Genomic DNA, 26,883 nt, shown 5'->3' with positions numbered 1-26,883 from the left:
TAATTATCAGTATGTAGCCAATGTTTTAAATGGTTGGCTAATATGGTACTACTATCCAGTTCAATTTCTCAATTAGATCAGGCAATAGTACTAAGAGGAATAATCACTTCTGATGATATACAATAATTACTTGCTAGAGATATGTAATTTCATTTTACATGCCAGGTCCTAAAAGAACATTTTTTGATAAAAACGTAGACATTCAAAAATTCACTTTAACAAAACAGTCCCTCCTAAAGTCATCGATCAACTTTTTTTGCTAAGGAGCAAGGAGCCAATGTATAATCATGCTATTTAAAATAAGCCCTTACAGAAAGCCAAACTCTCTAGATTTCTCCACAAGCTAAGGATGTTTAACTTACTTTACTAAGACCAACATTGTGGTATTTCTTCTCCATTATCTTCTTCACTGGTTCTTCTTCTTTAAAGGTAATAAAGCAGAATCCACGCCTCTTATTTGTCTTGTTGTCCATGGGGAGCTCTATGGATTCCACCTGATATTAAAACATGAGCTTTAGTGTTCTAATTTTCAATCTGACATTAACAGCACAAGATTAACAGGGGGAAAAAACATACAAACATACATTTGGCCCTCAAGCTTTATTCTGCTGTCTCTCCCTGTTTATTCTAATTTTTTAAGAGGTTCTTCAAATTTAAGAGTATCCACTCTAACCAAATCTTCACAACTAATAATAAAAAGCAAGCTTTACCAATTATTACATTTCCTACCTAACTTGAGGATTAGAAACTCAAATGCTTACAAGTAACAAGATAGTCAATTTAAAGAAAAACCTAAAATGTCTATGTTTGGGGAAAAAACAGGTGGAGAAGGCAAGACTGCTATAAACTGGAGGGCATATGCCAAACGCATCACGGAAAATTGCTATTCAAGTCTTAGATGGCTGCTGCCATACAGGAAGGCAGCAGCAGTTCCAATGTTGCTTGCTCTTGCAAATATTAAGTGTATAATTACTCTTATTAATACTCTTCTACATGTTTAAATTGATAAGGGACTATATCCTATTGATCATTCATTTCCTTCCTATTCTCAACACATTTTCTTCTGTACTTCAGGTAACCCACGTGGGTTCTTCCATGTATTGTCTATATTTTTATTTCTTCTACTAATTTGGAAAATCTGAGTTTAGAATGCTTGTCCAAGCAGGGCACAGTAAGACACCTACATGCAGTCCCAGCTACTTGGGAGGCTAAGGCAAGAGGATGGATTATGCCCATGAGTTCAAGGGCAGCCTGGTCAACATAGCAAAACCTCGCCACTTGAAAAAAAAAAAAAAAAAAAAAAAGAATGCTTCTCTGTTTCATCTTTCTGTACCTGTGCCCAGTAACACTTGTGCTCATTTACATGAGAAAAATGTTATCTAACTTCCAAAAATCTGCCCATTATTTTCAGTACTCCATTCTAAAACAAATCACACTATCTGCTATAACATCGGAAAAACACAATTAGCTTTTTAGTCTGCTTAAAATGCATCACACTAATTTTGACAAACTCTGTCCAAAACATTGTATAACATACCTCACCAAAACCACCAAAGTACTCCCTTATTTTCTCTTCAGGTGTATCTGGAGAAAGGCCACCAACAAAAATTTTTTTAACAGGCTCTTTTGTTTTCATGGCTTTGGCCCTTTTAGGATCAATCACCTTCCCATTCAATTTATGTTCTTTCTGATCCATGACCTAAGGAAATTAAGTTTTTCATTTTAACTGAAGTTTAGAACTAGAACTTACTTAAAAATAAGTTAAATACAAAACCAGGCATATGTTGACTGGCTCAAGATTAAACTGTGAAGTCATGTGGTGATATGACACACCAACAAACATACTAATGTCTAAACCTACAGATAACTAAAAACTGGGGGTGGGGGAAACACCACACAAATTTAACCATCCCATGTAACTGCCAGCAACATGAACAAACATGGCTGCTACTTGCCCTTGGCCCAGGACCAAAATTAATGATTTGATTAAAAAGTGCTTTACCTAACAAAAATTTCAAAATATGCTTCTGTGAACTGGTCACAGCACATCCTTTTAACTAGGCATTTAAAGTTTCTATTAATTATGTATTTTATTTTTTTCCCCAATGCCAGGGATCAAACCCAGGCCTTGCACATGCTAGGCATGAGTTATATCCCTAGCCAAGTCTCAACATTTTTAAGTACACTTGTTTTATTCTCTTTTCGTGATGCTGGAGATTGAACCCAGGGCCTCACACATGCTGGCCACTGAGCTAAAAACAGTCCAAGTCTCAAGATTTTTAAATGTTAATTTTAATTTAGTAAAGCCTGGCATACAGAGTATTAATAATTCCTCAATCTGCCTCTTCCTTGTTATACTTGTAAAACTACACAAGATAGGCAAATTTATTATATCAAACCAAACACATTTTACTATATTATTAACTGATCAGAACACATAACACACTACCTTATCTACACTCTCCGACTCTTTAAATAGCACAAAGCCAAAACCCCTTGATCGCCCTGTGATAGGATCTAACTTCAGAGTGCAGTCTACAACTTCACCAAATTTGGAAAAGTAGTCCTTCAGATCTTTCTTTGTAGTGTCCCAGCTAAGGCCTCCTATAAACATTTTCCTGTAAAGACAAAAAGCAGTATTAAAATGCTAAAAAGAAAATGAAATGCCTTAAGTATTATCCATATTTTTAACACATCTTTTCCAAACTGCCACCAAATTTACTGGGCAGTGTATTAAAATGTCATTCTTCCTACATAGCCCCACATTAAAAAAAAAAAAAATTATTCTAGAAAGCTTTGTTTATCGCTGCTGAAAAATTATAAAATAATGAACAAGCAGCAAATTACGAGTCTTTTGGCTTTCTTTTAAAAAACTTAAATACATAACCAAGTAAAAATCTAGTTTTTCTAAAATACCATTAATAGCAAGACAATCAGTTTCAAATTTCTCTTACAAATCTTCATTAAACTTGTCAATGCTACATAGTAGTCTCCAATGATCATGACCTCCTAACCATGCTTAACTTCTTCTCTACTTTTAATAACTTTCCCATTAGCAGAGTTCTTAGCACACAATAAAAAATTCTAAACCTCATAAGCTATAAAACTTTTTTGATGTGCTTAGTCCTTAAAAGACAGAAGCAATCATGTAACTGTGAAAGCAATTTAAGGAACAGAATTATCCAATGAAGCACAATTCACTAGTTAGATGATTTATTTACAGTAGAACCTCAGTTAACCAGCAATAATAGATTTAAACCTTTTAAAGTGCTAAGTGACAGGTGGTAAGTGGAAAACCACCAAGACAAGAACAAAGATACATGGAAAGAAAAAAAAGCTTTAAAAAGATTTTTGAGTCTTAATATTTCAACAAAATAGCAAAAATGTCAGATATGGCAGTAATTCTGTGATATTATTTGCATCTGCTTGCTTTGCAAAAGCAAGAAAGAACTCCAAAACTTAATTAAACCTTCTATTATACTTTAAAAAACCAAGTCTAAAACAAATTTTAAGGGTAAACTGTCAGAATTTGTTATGTGGGGGCTAAAATATTTCCCTATGAGAAAAAAAAAATTAAGTTTGCTGAAGGTTCTGCGTCTTTCTTACTGGGGTTGGGTCACGGAGAGTGATGGGGGAAATATAGTATTAACTTCCAGCTCTGTGAAGGAACTGAAACAAGCTTTTCATACAGAACATCTCCTTCCTGGGGCCTTTAAGATAGGCCACTGAGGCCCATTTTAGCATCAAGTCAATTTATTAAGGTCTTTCTGCTTCATTCCTAAGATGTCCCTGAAATTAAGGTCTTTCTTCTTCACTTCTAAGATGCCTAATTAACTGAGGTGTTACTGATCCTAGTGTTTTACTATACTTATTTACTAATGACAAAACTTTCAGTGCAAAAGAAGTCTTACTTTAGACATACTGTGCTTCTCATTTCAGGTTAAGTTTTCAAAGTGCACATGTATTCTAGAGCTGGTCCATTTATGTTTAATTTTCAGAACTTCCTCAAAAATTCCATGCTTGAATTAACATTTAAAACTCTTGGTAATTTATAACCAAGTCAACATAACCCAAACACCTATAAATGTGAATTTCAAATGTTTACTTATTGCCAATTACATGAAAAAATTGAAGTATTTTCTTAATACACATTTCTTTCATTTGAATAATACTTCTAATGTACGAATCTTACATAATTTGTTATAAACACCTTATTTTTACCCAAAGATCCAGAATACTTCCTTCATATATGAAAGCCCATTACCAACATTTACTCTTTCAAGGTAAGGACTCTAGCCTTTTAACAAATGACAGAGCACTAACTACATGGTAATGACCTTTTGCTGAGAGATGCATAGCAAGTTCTGTAACAGATACAAATTCAGATGAAGATTAACTATTAAATCATCATATCTGATCATCACAGAAACTTACCAAAACTAACTAACAAAATTTGAAAGTACTTCAGTCTACATGGAAAAGTTAAAGAGCCTTATTTTAAAAAGGTAAATTTGAAAGGCAAGAAAATTCTGTCCTATTCTTCAAATAAAGACAACTAGTTTGGATATAAGCAAAATATTATTTATATTCATAGTATCCTTAATTTATTACTGTCAACAAATACAATTACAAGGAAATGTAATACCTATAATGAGGAACATTCTATTATTATTCTCAAGCCCAAGCTGTTCTTTAAGAGGCAAGTTAATTTTCTTAATCATTAGATAAGCATGCTATACTAATTCATCAAGTGGCCCAGTAAAGTGCTCTCTATAAAGAAACTTCCCACCAGTAATAGTCATTATAGAAGTTGTTAAAGTTTAGTCTACCTTAGAGCTAAAAGGGTTTACTGAAGATACTATCCTTCCTAATCTATCAAAATACTATCCAGAATATCAAATATTTTGACCATCTACAATACACATTATTATTTCTAGTCTCTACCTTCCTTTAAGCACTGCCTACCTTCCCTAATCTCTCCTATTGTTTATTAAACATTCAACTACTTGGAATGAAATGTTTTACTACAAAACATCACACCTCTTCTGCCTTCTTAAATATAGCAATCATGGTTTCAACACCCTATGGGTCAGTAATCAGTAATATATTTTGCTACTGTAGAATGCCCATAAGGTCCTCTGAAATTTGGCAGCTATTCATGGATATACTAAGAACATTTCATTTCTTAGCTTTTAAAACAAGTTTTACTTTTCATTTCTGCCCTATTAATCACCAGTTGCTTTTCTAAAAGTATCTCTTTTCCATTTTGTACTTAATTAGCTAGCTCTTAAAACTTCAAATTTTGTGTAAGGTAAATGTAAATAGTTTCTGAGCAACATCCTAAGTGGTTCTTCTTTGAGATAAATATTATGAGTACCTTGGCGGCCCAAAAGCCCTGTGGCTTTTTCTTCTTTTCTAATTAAGAAAGGTTGTTTAACAACTGATAAGACCAGTGAATATATGACAACACAAATGATATCAAATCCATTCCATCTTCGCTAAATGGAACACATTAAATCTATTCCAAATTTATTCACTAAGCACAGCAAACTATTAACTGTATATCACAGCAAGAAAACATCTGTTTATTTTAATTTAATTTTGGACAAATGGGCACTTATTTAGTCTCTCTAGAACACTGACATACAATTTTCGTCAAACTTAAGCACTGGTCTAATACCAATTTAAATTACGTACATTTTTTATATATCTTGCTTAAAGCACAATACCTACTGTCTGTCCAGATTACCTCTGCTGCCTTGAATACAAAGACTGATTTTCAAGTTGCTGTCACTCCTGTAGAGGTGCAAACACTTTCCAATGAAGTAGATAGAACTTCGAAAATTCCTAAGCAGCCAAGTTAAAACTACCAAGACTTGTTCAAGTAGCAACAAAACTGGTTCCTAATGCTGCAACGTAAGTTTAAAATTCGATCCTTAGTTGTAAGTGAATCAACAATCCCGATTAAAATATAGGACTTCATCTACAGTATTTCATTGATAAAGAATAACCTCTTAATCCCATCTATGAGCTAAATATTTCAGAATCACAAAGGCAATACAGTATGCAATTTAAAACACCTACTCAATAACAGAATTCTTTTTGTTTTCACAGCTGCTATTACTCCAAATTATAAAATTCAATGGCAAGCATAAAATTATATGACTCAGTGTAGATGACTATCCAAATGCTATGCAGTGTCACTCAGGAATTGAGGCTGCTTTCCGGGCCTTTTTTTAAAAAATCACATTTTAGTTCAAGTTTAGGGGAAGTAAAAGCCAAAGTGCCTATGTTTAAATCCTAGCTCCATCACTTGTTAACAGTATAACCCTAAGTAAGAGGGAAAAAAAGTTCTAAGATTCTTTACCCATTTGTAACAAGCCTAACTCAAGATATCAGTAAGTGGAGTTAAATAAAGCAGAACAAAGCAAGGAATTCTGTCCAGAAAACTAAAGTTATTATAGTGGAGTAAAGCACAATCTAAACATGATTTAATAACAATGTAACTTTTCCATTTACTCAATGGTTTAACTTTTTAACTACAAGGGCTTTATAAACTTTCCAATATTAATGGAAAAGGGACAAAATAAGTTTTACATACAGACTAGAAATTAGGTCATATTTTATTTAAGAGCTCTTAAATGTAGCTTCTATGAATCATTTTGGTGACTTGGCAGTCCTCTACATATATGCCAGCACTTTAAAAATAATTTAAAACATAAAGGGAAATACATACAGAATAGTGCTGGCTGGTTGAAAATGCTCTCATTTAATAATCCTGGGTTTCCCCCATCAATAAACTGATAATTGAGGCCTTAAGATTTAACATTCCAAAGCCAATAATATTTTAAAGACACCTTCCCTAACAAGTCTTTACTGGAATTTACTGTCAAACACTTACTCAAGTGTTTGCACTTACAATTTTGAAATAGGAACAACAAAAAAAGCATTCTGTAACTTTCAAACAATTCTGAACTCATGATTTTACATATGTGGCTTCATAACAAGTTCTGACAGTTGAACAAAATGCAACAGAATGTCAACCTGATACATTTCAGGTATGGGCCATAATTGGCCAATCACTGGCATCTATTAGAGTAAATGTTACTCAAGCATATAATTCATCCATATTTTAATCATTTTCTGGTATTTTATCATTAGAATCTTTTTAAAATCCTAAAATGATAAATTATAACAAAATCTCACCAGCCCCTAAGACATGAGCACTTTCCTCAGAAACACAGGTTTTAAACTTAAGTCATTAGTTACCTATAATGAGAAGGTTATTTCACAACTAGATAAGATAGTATGGAAGTGATTTTAGAATTTGTTTAAGAGCTAACCTTATTAGTTGACAACAAATCAAGAATATAACCAGACTTTTAAGTTCCACTCTACTTTTTAAATAGTTTTTAACTATTCACGACTACATCAAAATTGAGCAATAAACCCCCCAAAATTATTTTCCCACTATTAATTCCCCCCCAGCTTTCAATGCATGTCAGGATGACATTATAAAGTACAAAAAATTCTTTATTCAAGACTAACATGTACAAAGATCAAACATTTTCTAAGCAAGATTAATTTTTTATATTAAATCTAATTTCCTAAAATAAACTTTGCTTAACCCACCATTTCCCTTTTTTCTTCATTTCATTACAAGGAAACAATGACTTGTGTTTTAACTTTTTAAATTCTCAACCAACTTTAAAATGTAAACTCCTATTTACCTAAGAGGTTAAGGAATGGTATTTCCTTAACTTTTATATAGTCACAATCCTATGAAGTTTTCCATTAGAAATAAATGCTGAAATCAGAAAATGATTTTTAAATCATTCCTGATGAATTTTTAGCATCTGCCAATCCTTTAAAAACACATTAGTTTTCAACATAAGGAAAAATTGCGGGGCATTCTTTCCATGTTGTTGTCTGCTGAATAGCTTGGTTAAGAATATTTGCTATAGTTTCATACATTTTGTAAGACCAAAAGGTAGAGGGTGAATTTCCCAAACTGATGGTTTGAAATCTAGATAAGCAGGAGTTTACATTGTATGAACCAATACTTAAAGCTATCACCCTGATTATTAGCCAAACACTGCCAGTAAATAGGAATCTTCCCTCGTTACCCCAAATATTCTTAAATAACTAGCACCAACATACAACACAATACTCCAGAAACTAAAATATGCTTACCTTTACTCCACAGGAGTAAATCACTGGCAGTATCAACTATTAGGGCACCGGACAAATACACACAAGCTATGAAAGTATTCTATGTAGTCAATCTTCCTGTGGTGAGCATTGTTTCCAACATATCGATTAGCAAACCAAGTAACAAACAAGTTATATTACCCGAGACCACACTGTTGAAAGTGAAGTAAGAGAAACAGATCCCATATCTACTATAAGGCTGAAGCAGAGCTAAAGTCAAATCAAGCCTGGACTAACAGAATTATAAGTTATGTATCATTCCATTTAATTTGCATACACTTAAAGTGCACAGCTATGAATGGAATGGGGCAGTTATTCTAATCATGGTTTTTATCATTACTTAAACTATTATCCTTCATGGTGGCCCCAATGACACCAAAATAATGTTTCTTATATTATGGAAGCTTTGCATATGACAAAATAACCAGACATTATCAAAAATATACACTGATTTTATAGAAGGGGTCACATGACTGGAAAAAAAATAAACCCAGGTTTGAGGTAAACATGTTTCTCTCAAAAAGCAGTACTGAAAAACTTCAACAATATTCCCTAATTCTAAGCTTAAGAGATTATATAATTTATATTATCTTTCCTATCAAATGAGAATTTGAATGTAAAGAATTTAATACTCCCAGGCTGGGGATGTAGCTCAGGGTCTGTAGAACATGCTTGCCTTCCATGCACAGGTTCAATCCCCAGCATCATTTAAGAAAAAAATAAAAAAAGTAAAGCAGAATTGAAAACTATCCCCCTAAACGTTTACCATGTCAAGATTTGGAGACAGCCTTTTCTGCAATTTTAACCCTAAGAAAGCTGTCAAAAGTTCCAAAGAATACTGAGACCTAGCTATTCAGGATCTCAATTGTTTCTGGCAAACCCAACTTTACTGAATAAAAGGCCAGTATATTTGGCTTGGGCCTACTATAAATGTTAATTATTTTACAAAACAATGTTCATATTGTCCCAGATGCACTAAGGTATAGCTTACAATTCCTAGTATTTTAAACAAAAACATGAAGCCCTTTCTAATAAAAGTACACAGGAAGTAACCTATAGCAATATTCCCCAAAATAATCATCCTTGAGCTTAAATACTGTTACAGGAGTCAGTCTACTACTATCCTGTTAATAGAGAAACACCACTATATACTGTTATATCTGAATGGGACCATTTTGCTTCCTACCCTATTCAAAGTGGGGGTAGGGGTAGGGAGGGTAGGTTAAGTTAATAATCAACCCATCTGTGTGAACACTGTGTGAACACTAACATAACTCTAGCTTTCTAATGTTCTTTAAAATTTAAAAACAATAATCCAAGTAGCTTACTACATGACCATGTGTATTTCACCCAGACACTGGTTAATTTTAAAGTATCTGCAACAGTAGATATAGTATCTACTATAGCATTGCAGAGAATAGAACAATACTACATAACAAAGCAAAATGAGAATTTCTAATGCAATTGTTTTTAGTAAAAACTAGTGATGTTAATACTATAAAGATTAAAGCAAGGTAGCCAGGACTGGTTGTGTATGCCTATAATCCCAGAGACTCTGGAGGCTGAAGCAGAAAAATTACAAGTTCCAGGCAAGCTGGGCAATTTAAGAGACCCTGTCTGAAAATAAAAAATGAAAGGGCTGGGGATATAGTTCAGTGGCAAAGCACCACCAGTTTCAATCTCCAGTACAAGGGGTGGGAAGCAAAGATTCTAGATGTCATTTAACTATGGGAATGAACATTTATTCTCTAGTCCCATAGTACACAATGGAAACATTCACTAGAACTAAAGTTAAGATGCATTCCTAAAAATAACTGTTCATTCTCATATGCAAAAGGAAAAAAGAACAGCAAAACTATGCTCACAACAAATTGATTCAGAAACAGAAATACACAGAATTGTATTAAAATCAATTCATGATTTTTTTATCCACTAAACAGTTTTATCCTCACCATTAAGACTATAAAATGAACTCCTGCCCAATATTCCTCAATGTGTGGGAAACAAACACTTAGGTCGGCAAGTGTGTAATTTAAAAAAAAAAAAAAAGCTTAAAGGTCTTTATGGGATTTTTGCTCAAAGATTCAATATCTGCAACAAAATTGGACCAAATGATTAGGCAATTATCATGTCAAATATTAGACTTTTAAAAGACAAAAAATACCAGGCACGGTGGTGTATACCCATAGTCCCAACTACTGAGGAGGCTGAAGTCAGAGCCCACAGGTTCAAGACCAGTTGAGGCAATGTTAAGATTCTATCTCAAAAAATAGAGAACTACTTTGTAAGTGCAAACTTGCTTAACTTAAAAGGAATCTCAGTAAAATATTTCAGTGGAGGATGACAACTGGTCATATTTTAAAATGTTCATGAACTACAAATAGTTGTCAATTTTCCATAAAAGAGGCTGCCTCAAAAGCTGTAGAATTACACAGTTCTAGATAGCAGGGGAAGGACAATTCTGGTAAGAATCAACACCCACCTTCACATCTAATTGCTTATGGTCATTTCAAATTACTGGAAATGAATTAAGATTCAAAATGCATTATGAAATAAGTCAAATACAGTTATATGATTTAATGTTAATGTCACTATTAACTAGCAGTGAAGGTGAGTCATTTGTGCCCTGTAGCCACCAAAATAGAGGGATTATTGTTCATCTTAAACATTTACTCAGTTTGTCAAACTCTGACTCCAGTCTTATATAATTTTTTGCTTTTTCCTTTGCCTGTTGTCAGTCTACTTTATCACCAATCTAAAACCAGGCAAATTTCAGTGGATGAGAATATAGTAAGTAAATCGTGTGTAAAATTAAAATGTTTACCAAATGGGTTCTTCAAATATAGTTTGTATAGATACAAGGCAACTATCTGCAAAATATTGTCTCTTTACTCTCCAGTGGTGGAGGATACAAACACCTGAAAAATCCAAATATGATCCTGAAGGCAAAAAGACTGACATGGGGGGCAGAGGGATCACAGGATGAAAAGAACAATACTCAACCCCTACCAGCCTCTAAAGAGAAGTCATGCAATTGTGAATACATGTGAACAAACTGTAATTAACATTCCAACCAAATCACATGGAAAATAAAAATTAAAAAACCTTGTAAGAGCTACAGTGGAAAGCCACGTTAGCCCATCTCTGAATGGCACATATCCAATTCTTATTAAAAGTATACTTACAAACATTGTTAGTGAGAAGAGACATATTTTTGTATAATGCTCAAAGTACTAAAAAGAATTTTTACTTGACATCTCCAGAATACTCCAGTATAACATGCAAGACATTTCAAACAGAATTTCAAGTAGTCTTCATATTTAGCATTAATTTAGAATTTCAACAAAATTATTTTTCATCTTAACAAAAATAAGTGTGAAATTATGATAACACTTCTTTGCCCAAATATAAAAACAATACTAATTGTATTTAGCTTAAACTGACCAAAATGTAATTACATGCATTACCACAGACCAAATATGTAATAGCATCAGTTTTGCCCAAAGATTATGCACGATACCTAAAAATGTTTTATATCCCAGGCATAAGATATCCTATTGAATCAATGTCTACAATTTCCTGGGGATCAATGGGCAACTAACCAATACACAGCCTCTTCAAGTTATGACTATTGAAACCTTTATAATACAGAAATAAAATTTAAAAGTTTTACCATTCTTCCCGCTGTGCCGTCGCTGCTTCAGTGTGTCGTGGGGAGGAGTTTGAATGGCTAGGGAATTAACAACCGGTACAGCAACCAATCAAAATTCTAGTTTTAGTTTTTGACATTGTTAGGGTTAAAAACTTTTAACTCATTTACACTTCAGTTCAACAGCAGCTAACTACAAAGGAAGCTGCTTTGCGATTTGAAAACTCAGGACTAACAAAAAAGCCTGCCCCAAACTTAAATTATAATTTATCATTTTGGTGTCTCTGTCCGAAGAACAGAATTCAGAAAGCAAAAACCAAAATGTTAAAGGCTTAAATTTCCAAATATTTAACATATTCTTTTCTCAAATTACACTACGTATATTTCAAGATTAGTTCTGTTTAATTAATAAAAGTTTACTTCCCTTCCCACCTCCACTCCCCCAAAGCCAGCACCATCAGTAAATAGCCTGACAAGAATCTGCCTAGGCTAAATTATTAAAAACTTCATTTCAAAGTGCTTCCCCAACACCCCCTCCGAACCCTATGCTATTGCCCAGTAAAGGAAATCATGTTTCTAATACTGGGTTAGTGACATTTTATTGCTTTTACCCTCCACCAAAAGCTTTCTCCTTGTTACAGTGAGAAAAAAAAAATTTTCATATACACCCTCCCCATTACAAAAAGAAATGGAGGCATTAACCCAAGATCAATAGTCAGTAATGGGAATAAGAGAAACTCAACTAAGAGCCGGGATTTAGTCCCTTCTGTTAACTCTTATTGATGCTGCATTGTAAATATATTTTTCAAAGCAGCTTTAGACAGTAATGTGTAAGTTATTCCAATTAAAGGAAGCAACTTTGTATTAAGAACTTGAAAAAAGAAAGTTTATCCCACAGAACGATACAGGATCTGTTTATTTTATGAAAAAGGGCAGGGGGGGGCATCCTTTAATTGTGGGTGAGAAGGTGGAAATAAAACCGAAAAAAGGCTCCTGGGCACCGAAAAGTGGGGAGAGATGTAAATAATAATAATAATAATAAGGTGCACAGAAAAAGTTAACAGTACAATCTGTACGAATAGTTGGAAAACCCAATAATAGCTGAGGGCGCGAAAAGGGTGCGCGGTTAGAATAACTCAGTGGGATGGGGGGAAGGGCATCCAGCAGGCCAGAGGTAGGAACAGCTCCAGTCAAGTGCAAGCCCCGCCGACTAGGAAAGGAACTTAGGGAAAGCCCGCGAAGCAAAACCAACGTACTAACAGGGATTGGGGGCATTATCAGCAGGCCAAATTTGTCCCATGGTGGAAATGTAAGGCCTATACAGGCATACCGTTGTGCGATTGCGTAAAGTGAAAAAAAAATATCGAACAAGTCCTAAAGCGAAACTTACTTAAAATGAAAAACATTCGGCCTGAAGCCGACGCGGGAGTAACAGAGATGAACGATCTACACGTTCCCCAAAGCAAGTGCTTACAAACAAACTTGTCCTCTCGTTAACAGTGGGGAAACACCAAATAAACCTCAGTAATCCTGGCAGAAAAGCCTTTTTTTTTTCTATTTGCATTTTTTTGTGTCCAAGATGTGAGAAAACAAGGAAAAGAGAGGACAGCGGAACAGATAAAAAGGTGTCCTCGACAGGCGGGAAAAAATCCTGGCGGCTAAGTCGGTGGGAGGAGACCCGTAGCGAGGGAGGAAAGGAGGGCGGGCCGGGGAGCAGCATGGTGACGGCTAAAGGTGGAAACGTGTGTGATGGGGGAGGGGGCAGTAAGCAGTCAGGGGAAGGAGGAAATGAAGGCTCCGGGGAGCCCAACAGAGCAAAGAGGAGACCAGTGCAGGGAGGCTGCAAGGGGGCCTGGAGGGCGGGCTGAGAGCGGGAGCGAGGCCTAATGGCGGGGGATAGGGAGGGGGAGGGGACCTAGTTGGGCCTCACTATCCTGGGCTGCCCCTTACTCACCCTTCATCCTCCTCGTTCTTACTGGCGTCGATCTTCGTCCCCTCGGATTCGGCGCTGCCTCCTTCGGTGCCTCCAGCTGCGGTTCCGCCCCCGGTCCCAGCTCCGCTTCCCGCCGCCGCCGCCGCCGCCGCTGTCCCCTGCGCCGCGGCCACCATGGCTCCCTCCTGCTCGCCCGCTGAGCCGCCTACCGCCGCCGTTGCCGCCGCCGCCGCCCCGTCCCCGCCGAACTGCTCCTCCGACATAGTGCTACTGCCTCCGCCGCCGCCGAGACTACACCCGCCGCTGCCGCGAACCGAAACTAGCAGCAAAGTAATCCCCGCCGCTGCCGCGCGCCCGCTCTACCTCGCGAAGCACACAAGACAGAGAAGGCGTGCGCGTGGCTGCAAAGGCTCCTGCGCCTCTCCCTGGCCTGCCCCCCTCGCCTCCCACTCTCGTGCGGCGCGCACTCCCACTATCTCTGGCTGCACTAAAAAAGAATAAGAAGCAGCGGCGGCCACTCTTGCCTCCTCCTCGCTTTAATGGCGCCGCCGCGGACCACCTAAAATGGCCGACGGAAGAACGGCGCGTCCCGGTCACGTGACGCCAGAGCGCGCCCTTTGCGCCTCCCCCGCCCCCTCCACCGCTAGTTCCCCCCCTACCCTCTTTCTCCTCGGTCCCGCCCTCTCACTCCCTTTTTTACCTTCCTCGCACGCGCGGAGCCGCACACCGTGGGGCCTTTAAAAGGAACCGGAAGTGACGTGCTGTAATACGGCCGTGTGGGGGAGCATCGAGAACAAGGAGCGTTGGTTAGGAGGCGCAGCTAGAGAGGCTCCTTCCTCCTCCCCCGCCCTTCTGAGGATTCCTGGAGTCCACTCACCTCTCCCTACCATGCGGACTGGAATAGCGGTGACGGGAAGGGGTGTGGTTGCCCCTCGCGGAAGGCCACTGTCCTGTGCGCCTGCGACGTTTTGATGAGGGAAGAGAGTACTCCCGGCGACTTATGTCCTGGAGGGCCCAGCCAGAGAAAGGAAGCTGCCCTGAAGCGGCAGCCGCTTTTGCCGGCGGCGTCTGGGGAATCCGGGCTGACGGTGCGTGGAGCGAAGCGCCGCTGCGGACCGTGCGCGTGCCGTGACAGCCGCAGTTCCTCCGCCAGTCGTCCCCGCCCGAACTCGGTGACATTGAGGTTCCCTACGGCCGCCGCGGGCCTTGCCCAGACAGGCTGAGGTCGCTGACAACTAGGGCTACCTTTTCTTTAAGATTGACTTTCCAACTAAGATTAATGCTTGCCTGCTTTTCTCCTGAAATTTTTCGTCAAAAGAAGCAGGTAACGCTTAGTTTTAAGGAACCGGGATTGTTTTTGCTTTGCTTGCCTTATTAGAAAGTCCTAAAGTCTACCGTGGTTCTTTTACATTAATGATAGTTGGGAAGTGTGTTAAATCAATCGAGGGTTCATTTAGTTTAATGGCTTTTAGTACTTGTACTAAATAGGATACATAAATGCCGTGAATCATCTTTACGAGATTTCTGAATTTGTTGTGTTGAGGTGGTTGTGTGGTGGTTGTTTTTTTGTTTTGTTTTGTTTTAACACTATTAGGCGTGTTATTCAGGATAACAGTAAAATTATTCTTTAATAGACCTATTAGATACTCCAGCCTTGGCTCGAAGCTGGATTATTTATGGTTTGAGATTTGCAGCTTTCTGCAACTATCTTTAGAAAAAAATTAAAATTTCTAGGTACTTTGGTGATCAATAAATAATTGTTTGCCTATTCAGCATTTGTGTAGGCTAAGTTAGGAAAAGTTTGCAAAATACAGCATAGAACTCTCAAGATATTAAATACTCGTTTTCTTTTTTTTTTTTTTTTATTTAGTTTTTTTTATTGGTTGTTCAAAACATTATAAAGCTCTTGACATATCATATTTCATACATTAGATTCAAGTTGGTTATGAACTCCCAATTTTACCCCAAATACAGATTGCAGAATAAATACTCGTTTTCTACTATGTACTTAATTTATAATAACTGAACGCTATCCAAAAATCCCAAAGGAAGAGAAAAATAAACTTTTGCATCGTAGACTACTTAAAACTCAAGAATGCAGGTCAAATTTTGAAATTCCAAAAATGTAGATTTCCTGAAGTCCTATATTAAGCAATCACAGGAAGGCAATGTTAAGAAGGTTTGTCTACAGTGACTCCACGTTTGTCTTCACTTGTCAGGATATTAGCCAGTGATAAAGTGGCCATTGTGCTCAATTCAAAGTTTTGAGCAGGTTGGAGACCACTAATATGATGAATCAAAGAGAAGTCTCTTGACCCTTTTCTGGTTTCAAGAGAGGATAACTATATTGGGACTGTGGCTCAATGGTAGAATGCTTCCCTAATGTGCCTAGGCCCTGAATTTAATCCCCAGCACTGCAAAAAGAGACCAAATGACTTCATGGTTTCATTTACTCTTATAATATCCTTAGATTTGCCCACTTTATAGTATTAGCAACTTTTCCAAAAGGTCCGTTGATAATTCACATGCAGCCCCGTAACTTCTGGAATACTTGGAATTTATAAAAAAAATTCCAATCAACATAGGAATGATTTTAAACACATTGCTATATGCTATGTGATAGCGAATGATACAATATCACTCAACACCCTTTATATTGTGGCCTAAATTTCTACACCCTGTGCTCCTACATCCACCATTCTCTTAGAACTCACTTAACTCTAACCCTGTTTAATATTCCTCACCTGCCTAGTAAATGCCTATCCATCCTTCAAAACTCTAATCAAATATTTGTCTTTCTGTGAAGTCTTCACAGACCTCTTTAGGCAGAATTCATTCTCTTTTTGTCATAGCCTCATATCCTTACATCTGTTATTCTTCGTGTAATCAACTAGACCGTGAGTTCATGAAAAAAATAATGTTTTCTGTGTGTCATTCTAATTCTCAAACACGTGCACTCACACGTACTCTCTCTCTCTCACACACACACAGAGAAACAAGACATGTACAATTGCAAGTTGAATTATTGAATGATAAAATACTAGGTATGTCCAACTGGCTAGATTTAGGGCCTTTCAGACAAACTAGATATGTTTCCAAGGACTTAAAATGCACCTCCTAACTATCTCACTTCATCTTTGGCATAAATACAACTCTGAATCTCTTGATGTTTGAACAGTGTTAAGAGGAAAAAACTTTATTATACATTAATAAGTAAGAACTTAATGTTTAATTTCTAGCAAGAAATGCTTTATTGGACAGTCTCAAATCACTGGGAAGAAAACTATCCTCTCTGAAGGTCCAGGACATCAGAAATTCCATTGCTTTAAGAGATCCATAGTATGTTTAAGGTAACATGCTGAAATGCTAGATGCTTCTAAATTTACCCTGATAAAGCAGTAACTGCAAAAAAAAAAAAAAACATTAGAGAACTCATAAAAGAGAAAAGACAAATCAATCACATAGAGAAAGCTAGGTCCAGGTGGGACACTGTCCTCTGATGGAGGAATAATGGCCAGAGCTAGCTCAGCATGTTTATTATATAGGTTTTATCATCAAAGTTCATTTCAGACTTAAACTGGAATCACTTTTACTAGGATAAAATGTATACATCTAAGTCAAGGAGTCAAGGTTTTTATCTGCTAGACGCTTTCTACAGATTTGGCAGAAGATAACACTGTTCAGATTTTTTTTTTCCCCCCTAAACACATGAAATAGACCAAGGGTCTTTATTGAATGATCTACAAGGTTCAGAGTAACCATAAAATCTGAAAACACTAGTCCTACTTATTCATTTCCTTATTTATTTATTTATGACTGTTCACATTTTTGAAAACATGTATTCCAGTTGGCACCCGAGAAGGAACTGTGGAAGAAACAACAGAAAGGTACACATACTTGAGTTTTTTTCTGTAACCAAGTTAAATAGTCTGTAACCTGTATTGACCTATTTACTCACCCTCTGTAGGATTTAAGAATTTTGTTGCAGAGTTAACTTGTAGTTTTAAGTGATTAAGTGCCCATGTAATAAATATTCTGTATCATTGTTCTTGGCTGTCAAGTAGTTATCACTTCATTCAGATAGTAGAAGTTCATTAAATATGAACTAACAGGTTTTGTTTCAGCAAAAGTCTAGATATGGTACATTTTGAGTGCTGCTTAACCAGAGGACCATCAAAAAGGGTGCCTTTAGAAGCAATTAAAGAATAAGTACTTTAAAAGGATTCACATGATAAGGAATTTAGTCATCTCACTCCAGGCCTACATATATCCATCTAACTACTTAACATCTCTGCCATGTCCTGCACGGCTTTAATTCAGAAACCAGCAAGGGGCAATGGGGGATTAAGAAAAGACAAACACATAGAGAAAGCTAGGTCCAGGTGGGACACTGTCCTCTGATGGAGGAATAATGGCCAGAGCTAGCTCAGCATGTTTATTATATAGGTTTTATCATCAAAAAGGTTATTTGTGGGAAGTTTTTGCAAAACAGGCAATCTGAAGGACGCAGCACTGGTGAGACATTAGAGTATCTTGTTATGCTCAGAATTCTCTATCCCTGACAGCTGGTACTTGAGCTCCAGGTCCAGACTGATATAATTCCAAACCTTTGCAGTTTCCTCAGGCCAGGTATTACCACAGCAACTGGGCAATCTTGACCTATACTTTACACAGGAAGTTCCCAGTGCAGCCAGGAGGCAATCAGAGGTCATGATCCAAGCCACCACTCTCCACATATCTTCACCTGGATGTCCATAGACATCACAAACTTTAGATGCCTAAAATTGAACTGAGTCTTTCCTACAAATATACTTCTTTAATCTTCCTTGTCTCAAGTAAATGACACCTCCATTCACCTTTATGCTTCATCCAAAACCAGGGAACCAGCTTTAATATCACCCCCCACATCAACAACTAGTTAGTTACCAACTCCTGTCTGCAAAATTTATCTTGATTCATCTAAATGCATCTTAGAAATAAATACTGGGGTAATTTCTAGTTAGATTTATTCACATTTAAGCGTGCAGCACATTTTGGCACAAGTAGCATCTGGTGTTGATAATATAACAGTGACCCAAACTGATAAGGCCTTTGGACTCATGAAGCTGATACTTTGGTGAGGGAAACAAAGGACAGACAAAATAAGTAGACAATATAATATAATTTTCAGTAGTGACAGGAAGAAAAGTAATAAGGTGCTGAAGATAGAATGTGTGCAATAAGGTTTTGAGAGAAGACTCTTGAAGAAAACTTTTTTAAAGTAGAGGCCTGAAGGAAGTGAGGGAGAAAGCTGTACACAAAGCTTTTTCAAAGACTACACAGCAAAGAGTACATCTGAGCCAGGAGGAGTGCTTGGCTTTTCTACAATAGAGGCCAGTTCGTGTAGGAACATGGTTAAGTTCATGTAAGCTATGGTTAACATTTTGCATTTATTTGTAAAATTGAGAAGAAAAAGTTTTGAGCAAAATAAAGATATGTTGTGACTTAAACATTTAAGTGGATCATTTTAGATGTGTGGACAGTGGACAATACGAGGGCATCAAGGAAATGAGTTTAAAAGTCACTGAGATGAGTTGACTATATTTTAGCATCTTTTGATTGATCTTTTGACAAAGGGCAAATCTACAGAAAGGGTATTAGTTCCATGTGGTTAAATGACTTTGTTTAGCTTTTCTAGAGTTATGTTTTCTATGAAGAAAAACATGTTCAAATGACAGCAAGCGTCAATGAAACTTAAGAGTTAGATTGATAGTAATAATATTTCCAATAAAACTCAGATTGCATTTTTGTTCAATTTCAATTTTTTTTCCTTCTATTTTCCCTCTTCTGGAAGTTCTGGAGTGAGATTTTGGTTAGCTACTACAGTAAGGGTTGGCCATAAGTCAGGTATTACAATAAGTACAATTATTTGAGCTCTGGCCTCTTGGATACTCCAGACTTCTTTTTTTCCCCAAGGACTAAGGATGAAACCAAATACTATCAGGTTTTACTTAATAAAGTACTTTTAAGGTTTTTTTTAGCTGCTAATTTTATAATTGTTTTGCTTAATTTGCAGGATCGACAATTCAAGGAAGTTATTGTAAAAGAGAATATAGTACAGAAAAGTCAAGGTTTTCAGATTAAGGCTCAACTAACAAATACTGAAAGTCTAAGAAAAAGTTTAGAAAAATGTCTATGTCCTGTAGCTATTTGGAGCCTTTTCTTTTCTGTAGTGGCTGTAAGTTATTTGAGATTTCTCACCCCATTTACGCTGCATCAGAGTAATCACCTTCTTACACCATGGTTAAGAGTTCTTAGGCTCTTAGACTTAATACAGTTGTTCAAAAGTAATACTTTGAAAATAGTGACACATATCAGTTAGTACCTCTGGCTATAACAGGAAGGGTTTTTCTGTTTGCTAGTTCATGTCCTTGATATTTTGGTTACTATAGTAGACATTTGATGTTTGGGGACTCCCAACATCAATTTTGTCTTCTCTCAGTAATAATGTAGAAGAAACCAGTGGAGCAGGGGTGAAGGCATAAGGAACAGCTTATCAGATGAACTTTTCATCCCTGGTCACATTGTGTGTTTCTGGAAGAGCACAGAGCCTAAGGCAGCCAATCATATCCAATAACTCTTGATTTTGAGTGAAGCAACACTCTTCCTACCCCACAAACAAAAGCATCTAAGTGGAGGAACCACTGGCAGCCATTTTGCTACACAAAGATTCCTTTTTTTTTTCTTAAAGAGAAAGAGGGAATTTTTTAATATTTATTTTAGTTTTCAGCGGACACAACATCTTTTTTTTAATGTGGTGCTGAGGATCGAACCCGGGCCGCACGCATGCCAGGCGAGTGCGCTACCGCTTAAGCCACATCCCCAGCCCCACAAAGATTCTTACCTAGAAAGCTAAGAATCGAACAGCAACAAAAAATTCCTGAGACATGAGAGGATCATAGGTCCTGGTCACATTCTTTGAGATCAACTTCTTCCTATCTCTACATCTAGACAGATATGAGACTTGGTAAATTTTCTTTTATCATTTAAACCAGTTTGACTTGCCATTTTATTTCTCTGAAGTATTCTAACTATTCTGATCTGTTGGTTATTGACTTTACATTACTACTATCCACTTATTTTTATCTCTGCATTAAAGAGGAGAAGAAGCCAGGAACATTTTCCAGAATCTCCTTCCCTTTGTAGTTCTGAGTTAAGAGTTTGCCAACATGTGGTATATCATATTCCATGTAGACTACGGTGATAAGATATTGTACCAAAGACTGGATTTATTTCTCACCCTTGGGAGACTAGGGAGTCCAATATAAGTGTTGGCAGATTCTGCATCTGGTAAGGGCCCACTTCCTAATTCATAGGCAGCATCTTCTCATAGACCCTCACATGGTGGAAGGGACAAAGGAGATCTCTGGAGAGAGAGAGAGAGAGAGAGATGGGTGTGTGTGTGTGTGTATATGTATGTATTATTCCCATTCGTGAGGATAGAGCCTTCATCTAATCACCTCCCAAAGATCTGACCTCCTAATACCATCACCTTGGAGGTGAGGGTTTTAGCATATGAATTTTGGGGAGACAGACATTCAGACCATAGTAAGTATTCGCAGTAGAACAGGAAGGTAGAAAAGGAAAGCTTGTATTCTTGGATATTGTAGCAGCTTCACAGACTTTTTCCAGGAAGTTGTGGTTCTTCTCGGATCTCTCCACAAACTCCCACTTTGCATATGTAGCATCCAAGCACAATAACTTCTCAGACTTTTTTGCAAACTACTGCTTCGAGGTCATGGTGGCTATAAGTGGCAGCTTCACAGACTTCTCCACAAGCTGTGGCTTCTTATATCAATGTTCCAACTTATCCATCTGCAACAATCCTTCAAGCCAAAGTCATTAATGAATGTTCTCTAGTACTTCAGTGGTAATTCCAGACCTTCATTCCTTTGTTGTCTCCTATATCCATTACCCTTAGTTGCTACAGTCAGTCTCTCTATTCCATAATACTTGCATAATACTTTCTCCTCACTACAGCTATTTATAGGTGATAGATTTTCAGGAGGCTGAGAATATGCAGGGTGGGAATTAGTTGTTTGATCCCATTAGGTTTGAACATATTAATGACCTCATAGCAAATGGTGATGGCATTGGTAGTCCATTGGATGGCACACAGTGGCAAAATTGTTAATTTATTATTACCTTGGATGACCCAAGAAGTTGCTGTAATGGGGTAATATGGTGGAAATAAAGGGTACAAGGACTGTGGAGTGGTTTGGGTATTTGAAAGTACACCGGGGAACTTAGAGAAAGAAAATGATACATTGAAAGCTTTAAATTCCTATATCAAAACCTGGATGAGGAACCAGAAAATTTCTTACCTTCCTGGAAAAATATAAAATACCTTGCTCAGGTCACAGAGTTAAGATTTCAAAAGAAAAAACTTAAAAGTTGATCATACAGGTGGCTAAGATATAAAGCAAGTTGCATATATTTGCATGAGCTCTTAAGATATTTATCAGGGAAAAGTGGAATTCTGAATATTAGAGTTTAGACAGATTTCCACTAAGCAAGAGTAACTGCTTGATTCTGCCAAGTCAGCCAGGCTCAGTGGCACAGACCTGTAATCTCAGCTAATTGGAGACTAAGACAGGAGGATAGCAAATTCAAGGCCAGCCTGGGCAACTTAACCAGACACTGTCAGAATATTTTAAAGAGTGGGGTCGGGGGCTGGGGATGTAATTAAGTGGTAGAGCATTTACCTTGCAAGTGCGAGGCCCTGAGTATAATCCCCAGTAACACACACACAAAAAAAAATTCTGCCAAGCCTTCCTTGTGAGTACAAAAACTCTTCTTCTACTATGGTAAGCAAAATAATGGTCCCCTAAAATATCCATGCCCTAATCCCCGAAACCCATGAATACGTTCCTTTATTGACAAGGGACTTGTCAAGATATGATTAAGGTTCTTAAGATTATCCTGGATTATCTGAGTAGACCCAATGTAATTACAAGGGTTCTTATAAGAAGAAGGCAGGAGGGTCAGTCATATCCCAGAGATCTGAAAATGCTACACTGTTGGCTTTAAAGATGGAAACAAGGCCACATGCCAAGGAACATAGATTCCTTTTAGAAACTGGATAGGTCAAAGAAAGCAATTCTCTAAAGCCTCCAGAAAGAATGCAGTCTTTTTTTTTTTAATATTTTTTTTTTGAGACAGAGTTTTAATATTTATTTTTTAGTTTTCTCGGCAGACACAGCATCTTTGTTTGTATGTGGTGCTGAGATCGAACCCGGGCCGCATGCATGCCAGGCGAGCGTACTACCGCTTGAGCCACATCCCCAGCCCAGAATGCAGTCTTAAGACACCTTAATTCAGCCCTGTGGTACCTCTAGAAGTGTAAAATAATAACTTTATATTATTTTAAGCTATCAAATTTGTGGCAACAATAGGAATCTGGCGATCTGTAGAGATTATCCTGCCCTTCCTTTAAGAGCCTGAATGAGCTCTCCTGAAATAGTTGCTTTACAAGAGAATGCTGATTGTCCTCAAGACCCATACCTATTGCTTCTCATTCCTTCTAAATGAATGACTAGACTTGAATCTTGGAAGATCCCAGCAGAACACACATTACATGGTATTCTTGGTGTTGACCATAGTTTAGCCAATTTGGAAAACTATTTTTAAAGATTGCTAAAATATTTTTCAAAGAGGACATAGTATTTATATAAAAGGACTGGAAAGTGAAATTTTTTTTTATTTTAAATTTTTGATTTTGTTCAGCTGCTGATACTTTATGGCTGACTGGCAATGTGGGTGACTTAATGGCTTTATTTGAGTGGCCTAGGTTTTTTTCTTCCATATTGCACTGTGGTTATATGATGATAGCCATGATCCAGTAAAAGAAAAACTGGTGATGTGGTGTGGAGGTGGGAGGATGATTATAGATACCAACCTTTTTCTGTTTTTGGTACTGGGGATTGAACCCAGAGTTGAGTTTACTCATCCCCTGAGTTATACCCCCAATTCTTTTTATTTTTTTAGTTTGAGGCGGGATCTCACTAAGTTCCTGAGGCTAGCCTCAAACTTGCAATCCTCCTGCCTTAACCTCCCGGTGGATGTGAACTTAAATGAGAGGAAGTACAATTCCATCTCACTGTAGAGTAGAAGGAAGACCATGTGAGTATATATATAGATCATGTGAGTATATATAGATATAAATTCGTTGGTATATTTAGGGGTAAACATAATTAGTTCTGATTCCTTCTATTTTTCTCAGATAATAAGTCTTCATTAGCTAGGAGTGTGGACAGGGGAGGAAACTGAAGGATCTTAGGGAAAGTGTAAGGGCAAATTCACTAGGCCCAGGAAATAAAAGACTTGGTAAAGATTGACTTCTAAGGTCTGAGAGCCACTCCCTCAAGAAATCTGTGGCAGGATTTATCTTCTTTGTATGTGGTTATAACAAGTAAAAAGCTGGGGATGTGGCTCAGTGGTAAAGCACCCCTGGGTTCAATCCCTGGTACTTAAAAAAAAAAAAAAAGAAAGAAAGAAACCAATTTGGAAAAAAAAAAAAAAAAACAGTGAAATTAAAGCTAAGTCACTCATAGGACTACCTTCCTAATATAACCACTTTGGCTTTGTTGACTATGTAAGACCTCAGAACTGAAACCAATAAATCAGGCAGTGGTGCGTGCCGATAATCTCAGCTACTGGGAAATCTGAGGCAGGAGGATCACAAGTTCAAGGACCACTGGGCAACTTGGTGAGACCCTGTCTCAAGTAAAATTAGAAAAGACTGAGAATGTATATCAGAGGCAGAACAATCTTGGGTTCAATCCAGAGTACCCCCAAGAAAAAGGAGAACATAAGTCTGCAGGAGAATTGTGCATGAATGTTCATTTCAACATTTCTGATAGCCAAAAAGTGGAAATAGCCAAAATGTCCATCAACTAGTTAATGGATAAATAAAATGAAGTATATCCAGGGACTGGGGATATATCTCAGTGGTAGCAAAAAAAAAAAAAAAAAGTATCCATATGTTTCAGAGGTACATAATATAATATATTTGATGACTTTTTAGTAGGACTTACAGACTTAGCATATAATCATGTTGGTGGTTAAAACTCATTACAGGCCAGAGACTGAGGGCATAGCTCAGTGGTAGAAAACTTGTCCAGCACATACAAGGCCTGAGTTCCATTCCCAAAGCTGAAAAAAAAAAAAAAATTCATACAATTTTGCTATGGTTAGTGAGGCCTAGCCAGCCCAACCCTAAGTTCATATAAGGGAGGAAAAAAGTATAATATTATTTGCTGGGTATGGTGGTGCTCGCCTGTTAATTCTAGTGACTAGAGACTGAGCAAGAGAGTCAAAAGTTTGAGGCCAGCCTGGGCAAGTTAGGGTGATCCCTGGGTTCAACCCCCAGAACTGGGGGGGGGGGGAAGAAAGTGCAGTCAACACCTGTAATCCTGGCTACTTCAAAGGCCAAGGTAGAAGGATCACAAGTTCGAGACCAGCCTGGGCAGTTTAATGAGGACTAGGGATATAGCTCAATGGTAGAGCGCCCCGTGTCCAATCACCAGTACTTTAAACCAGCAAAGGGGAAAGTTATAATGGAGCAAAGTCAAGAGGAAACCAGGCGAAAACTTCCAAGAGTCCTCCCTCAGTGGAGTCACACAGGATGAACTTAAAACTTCCAGGAATGAGATATGATAATGTGTGAAATGTTATCTACTGGGGAAACTTCATCCTAAACTCCATTCCTAAGATTTTTATCTGGATTGGCACCCTCTGTCTAACACTAATACCAAGATTCATACTCCCAGAATGAAAGCAGGTAAACAGCAATAACCAGAGCTTACACAATGAGTTGCAGCAGAACAAACCATAGAGAATGGTGAAAATCTTCCAAAATCCTACTTCCTGGATACTAGTCACACATAGACAATTAAACAGGCCTTTATAAGGTTAGCTATCTCAGAATTGTGATGTTAATGCTTTTTTGCACACTACAATGGATTGTTAGGAATAAAATACTGATATGTGCTACAGCATGGATGAATGTGGAAAACATTACACTAAGTGAAAAAATCCGGTAACAAAAGGCCACATGTTGTATGATTAATTGTGCTAATATGCCTCTATCCCTTTTTCTCCACTGCATACGATCTAGTATCAAAGTTCTTTTTTAAAAATAAAACATAGTAAATCAAGGCAGGAAAAAAGCCCTCCAGAGCTTTGGTGATTTTAAGAAGATCCCTCTTCTAAACTCAAAAAAGTAAATGAAAATTTGAGTTCTGACTAGATAAAATGATCTGCTTATAGTTCCAGTCTAGAATTTTCAGGGATCTTTATTTTAGCCATCCCTGATAAGTCCTGCCAGGGTAACTGCTGGGTGTTCGTTTTTTCTTCTTCCTTTCATCCCAGAAGTATTATGTTAACTGGCTCTTTGTTATATCCAGAGCAATTATCTGACTCATTTTCCTGTGAAAAAATTTGAGTTTTTCTTTTATTCTTCCTAATAACCCCTGTCCTCCACACACTAGTTTTTATTGATTCCAGATTCCCATAATCCTTCTATGTATCAGCCCTTTCTCCAAAGTAATGTACGCTCTATAGAATATTGATAAAGTATAAAAGTTTTCTCCACTTTTTTCTCATTAAAAATTATATATGTGTGTGTGTGTGTGTGTATATATAAATAAATAAATAAATACACCCGGTGTGGTAGTACACACCTCTTATCCCAGTTACTCAGAAGGCCAAGACAGGAGGATTACGAGTTCATGACCAGCCTCAGCAATTTAGCAAGACTGCTTAAGAGCAACTAAGACTTGACTGCTTAAGAGCAACTAAGACTTACCTCAAAATAAAAATAAAAAAGACTGGAGAAATAGCTGGGCGTGAAGGTGCACACCTGTAATCCTAGTGGCTGGGGAGGCGGAGGCAGGAGGATCATGAGTTCAAAGCCAGCCTCAGCAACTTATCGAGACCCTAAGCAAATCAGGAACATTGTTTCTGTTTCTCTGGAAAATCCTGACTCATTACAATCATCACTGAGGTGTATCCTCAGTTAATGAAGTCAAGCACATAACTCCATAACACA

General features: G+C 37.4%; 2 protein-coding genes across 5 annotated transcripts in view; one reads left to right on the top strand and one right to left on the bottom strand.

The window, feature by feature from the left end:
* Hnrnpd (heterogeneous nuclear ribonucleoprotein D) overlaps positions 1 to 14,271 on the bottom strand; it is a 17,394-nt gene extending 3,123 nt beyond the window's left edge. Inside the window, exons 1-5 of one of the 4 annotated variants that reach the window (XM_046457563.2) lie at positions 13,815 to 14,263; positions 11,885 to 11,941; positions 2,450 to 2,618; positions 1,538 to 1,699; positions 363 to 494 (exon numbers count right to left, since the gene is read on the bottom strand). In XM_046457563.2, the coding sequence (XP_046313519.1) occupies positions 363 to 494; positions 1,538 to 1,699; positions 2,450 to 2,618; positions 11,885 to 11,941; positions 13,815 to 14,056 (762 nt within the window). In that variant the 5' untranslated portion in view covers positions 14,057 to 14,263. Of the gene's footprint in view, positions 1 to 362; positions 495 to 1,537; positions 1,700 to 2,449; positions 2,619 to 11,884; positions 11,942 to 13,814 lie in introns of all 4 variants that reach the window. The other 3 variants (XM_046457565.2, XM_046457564.2, XM_046457566.2) reach the window with 3 other exon arrangements.
* Positions 14,272 to 14,931: 660 nt separating this feature from the next.
* Positions 14,932 to 26,883, top strand: part of Enoph1 (enolase-phosphatase 1) — a 64,817-nt gene continuing 52,865 nt past the window's right edge. The window contains exon 1 of the mRNA XM_046457569.2: positions 14,932 to 15,117. Within this exon, the coding sequence (XP_046313525.1) occupies positions 15,073 to 15,117 (45 nt within the window). The 5' untranslated portion in view covers positions 14,932 to 15,072. The remainder of the gene's footprint in view (positions 15,118 to 26,883) is intronic.

Source organism: Marmota monax, unplaced genomic scaffold (assembly GCF_021218885.2).
Source record: "Marmota monax isolate L192 unplaced genomic scaffold, Marmota_monax_Labrador192_F-V1.1 WCK01_AAM20220418_F8-fsc00128, whole genome shotgun sequence".
Lineage (NCBI taxonomy): Eukaryota > Metazoa > Chordata > Mammalia > Rodentia > Sciuridae > Marmota > Marmota monax.
This window is presented reverse-complemented; position numbering and strand designations above follow the sequence as displayed.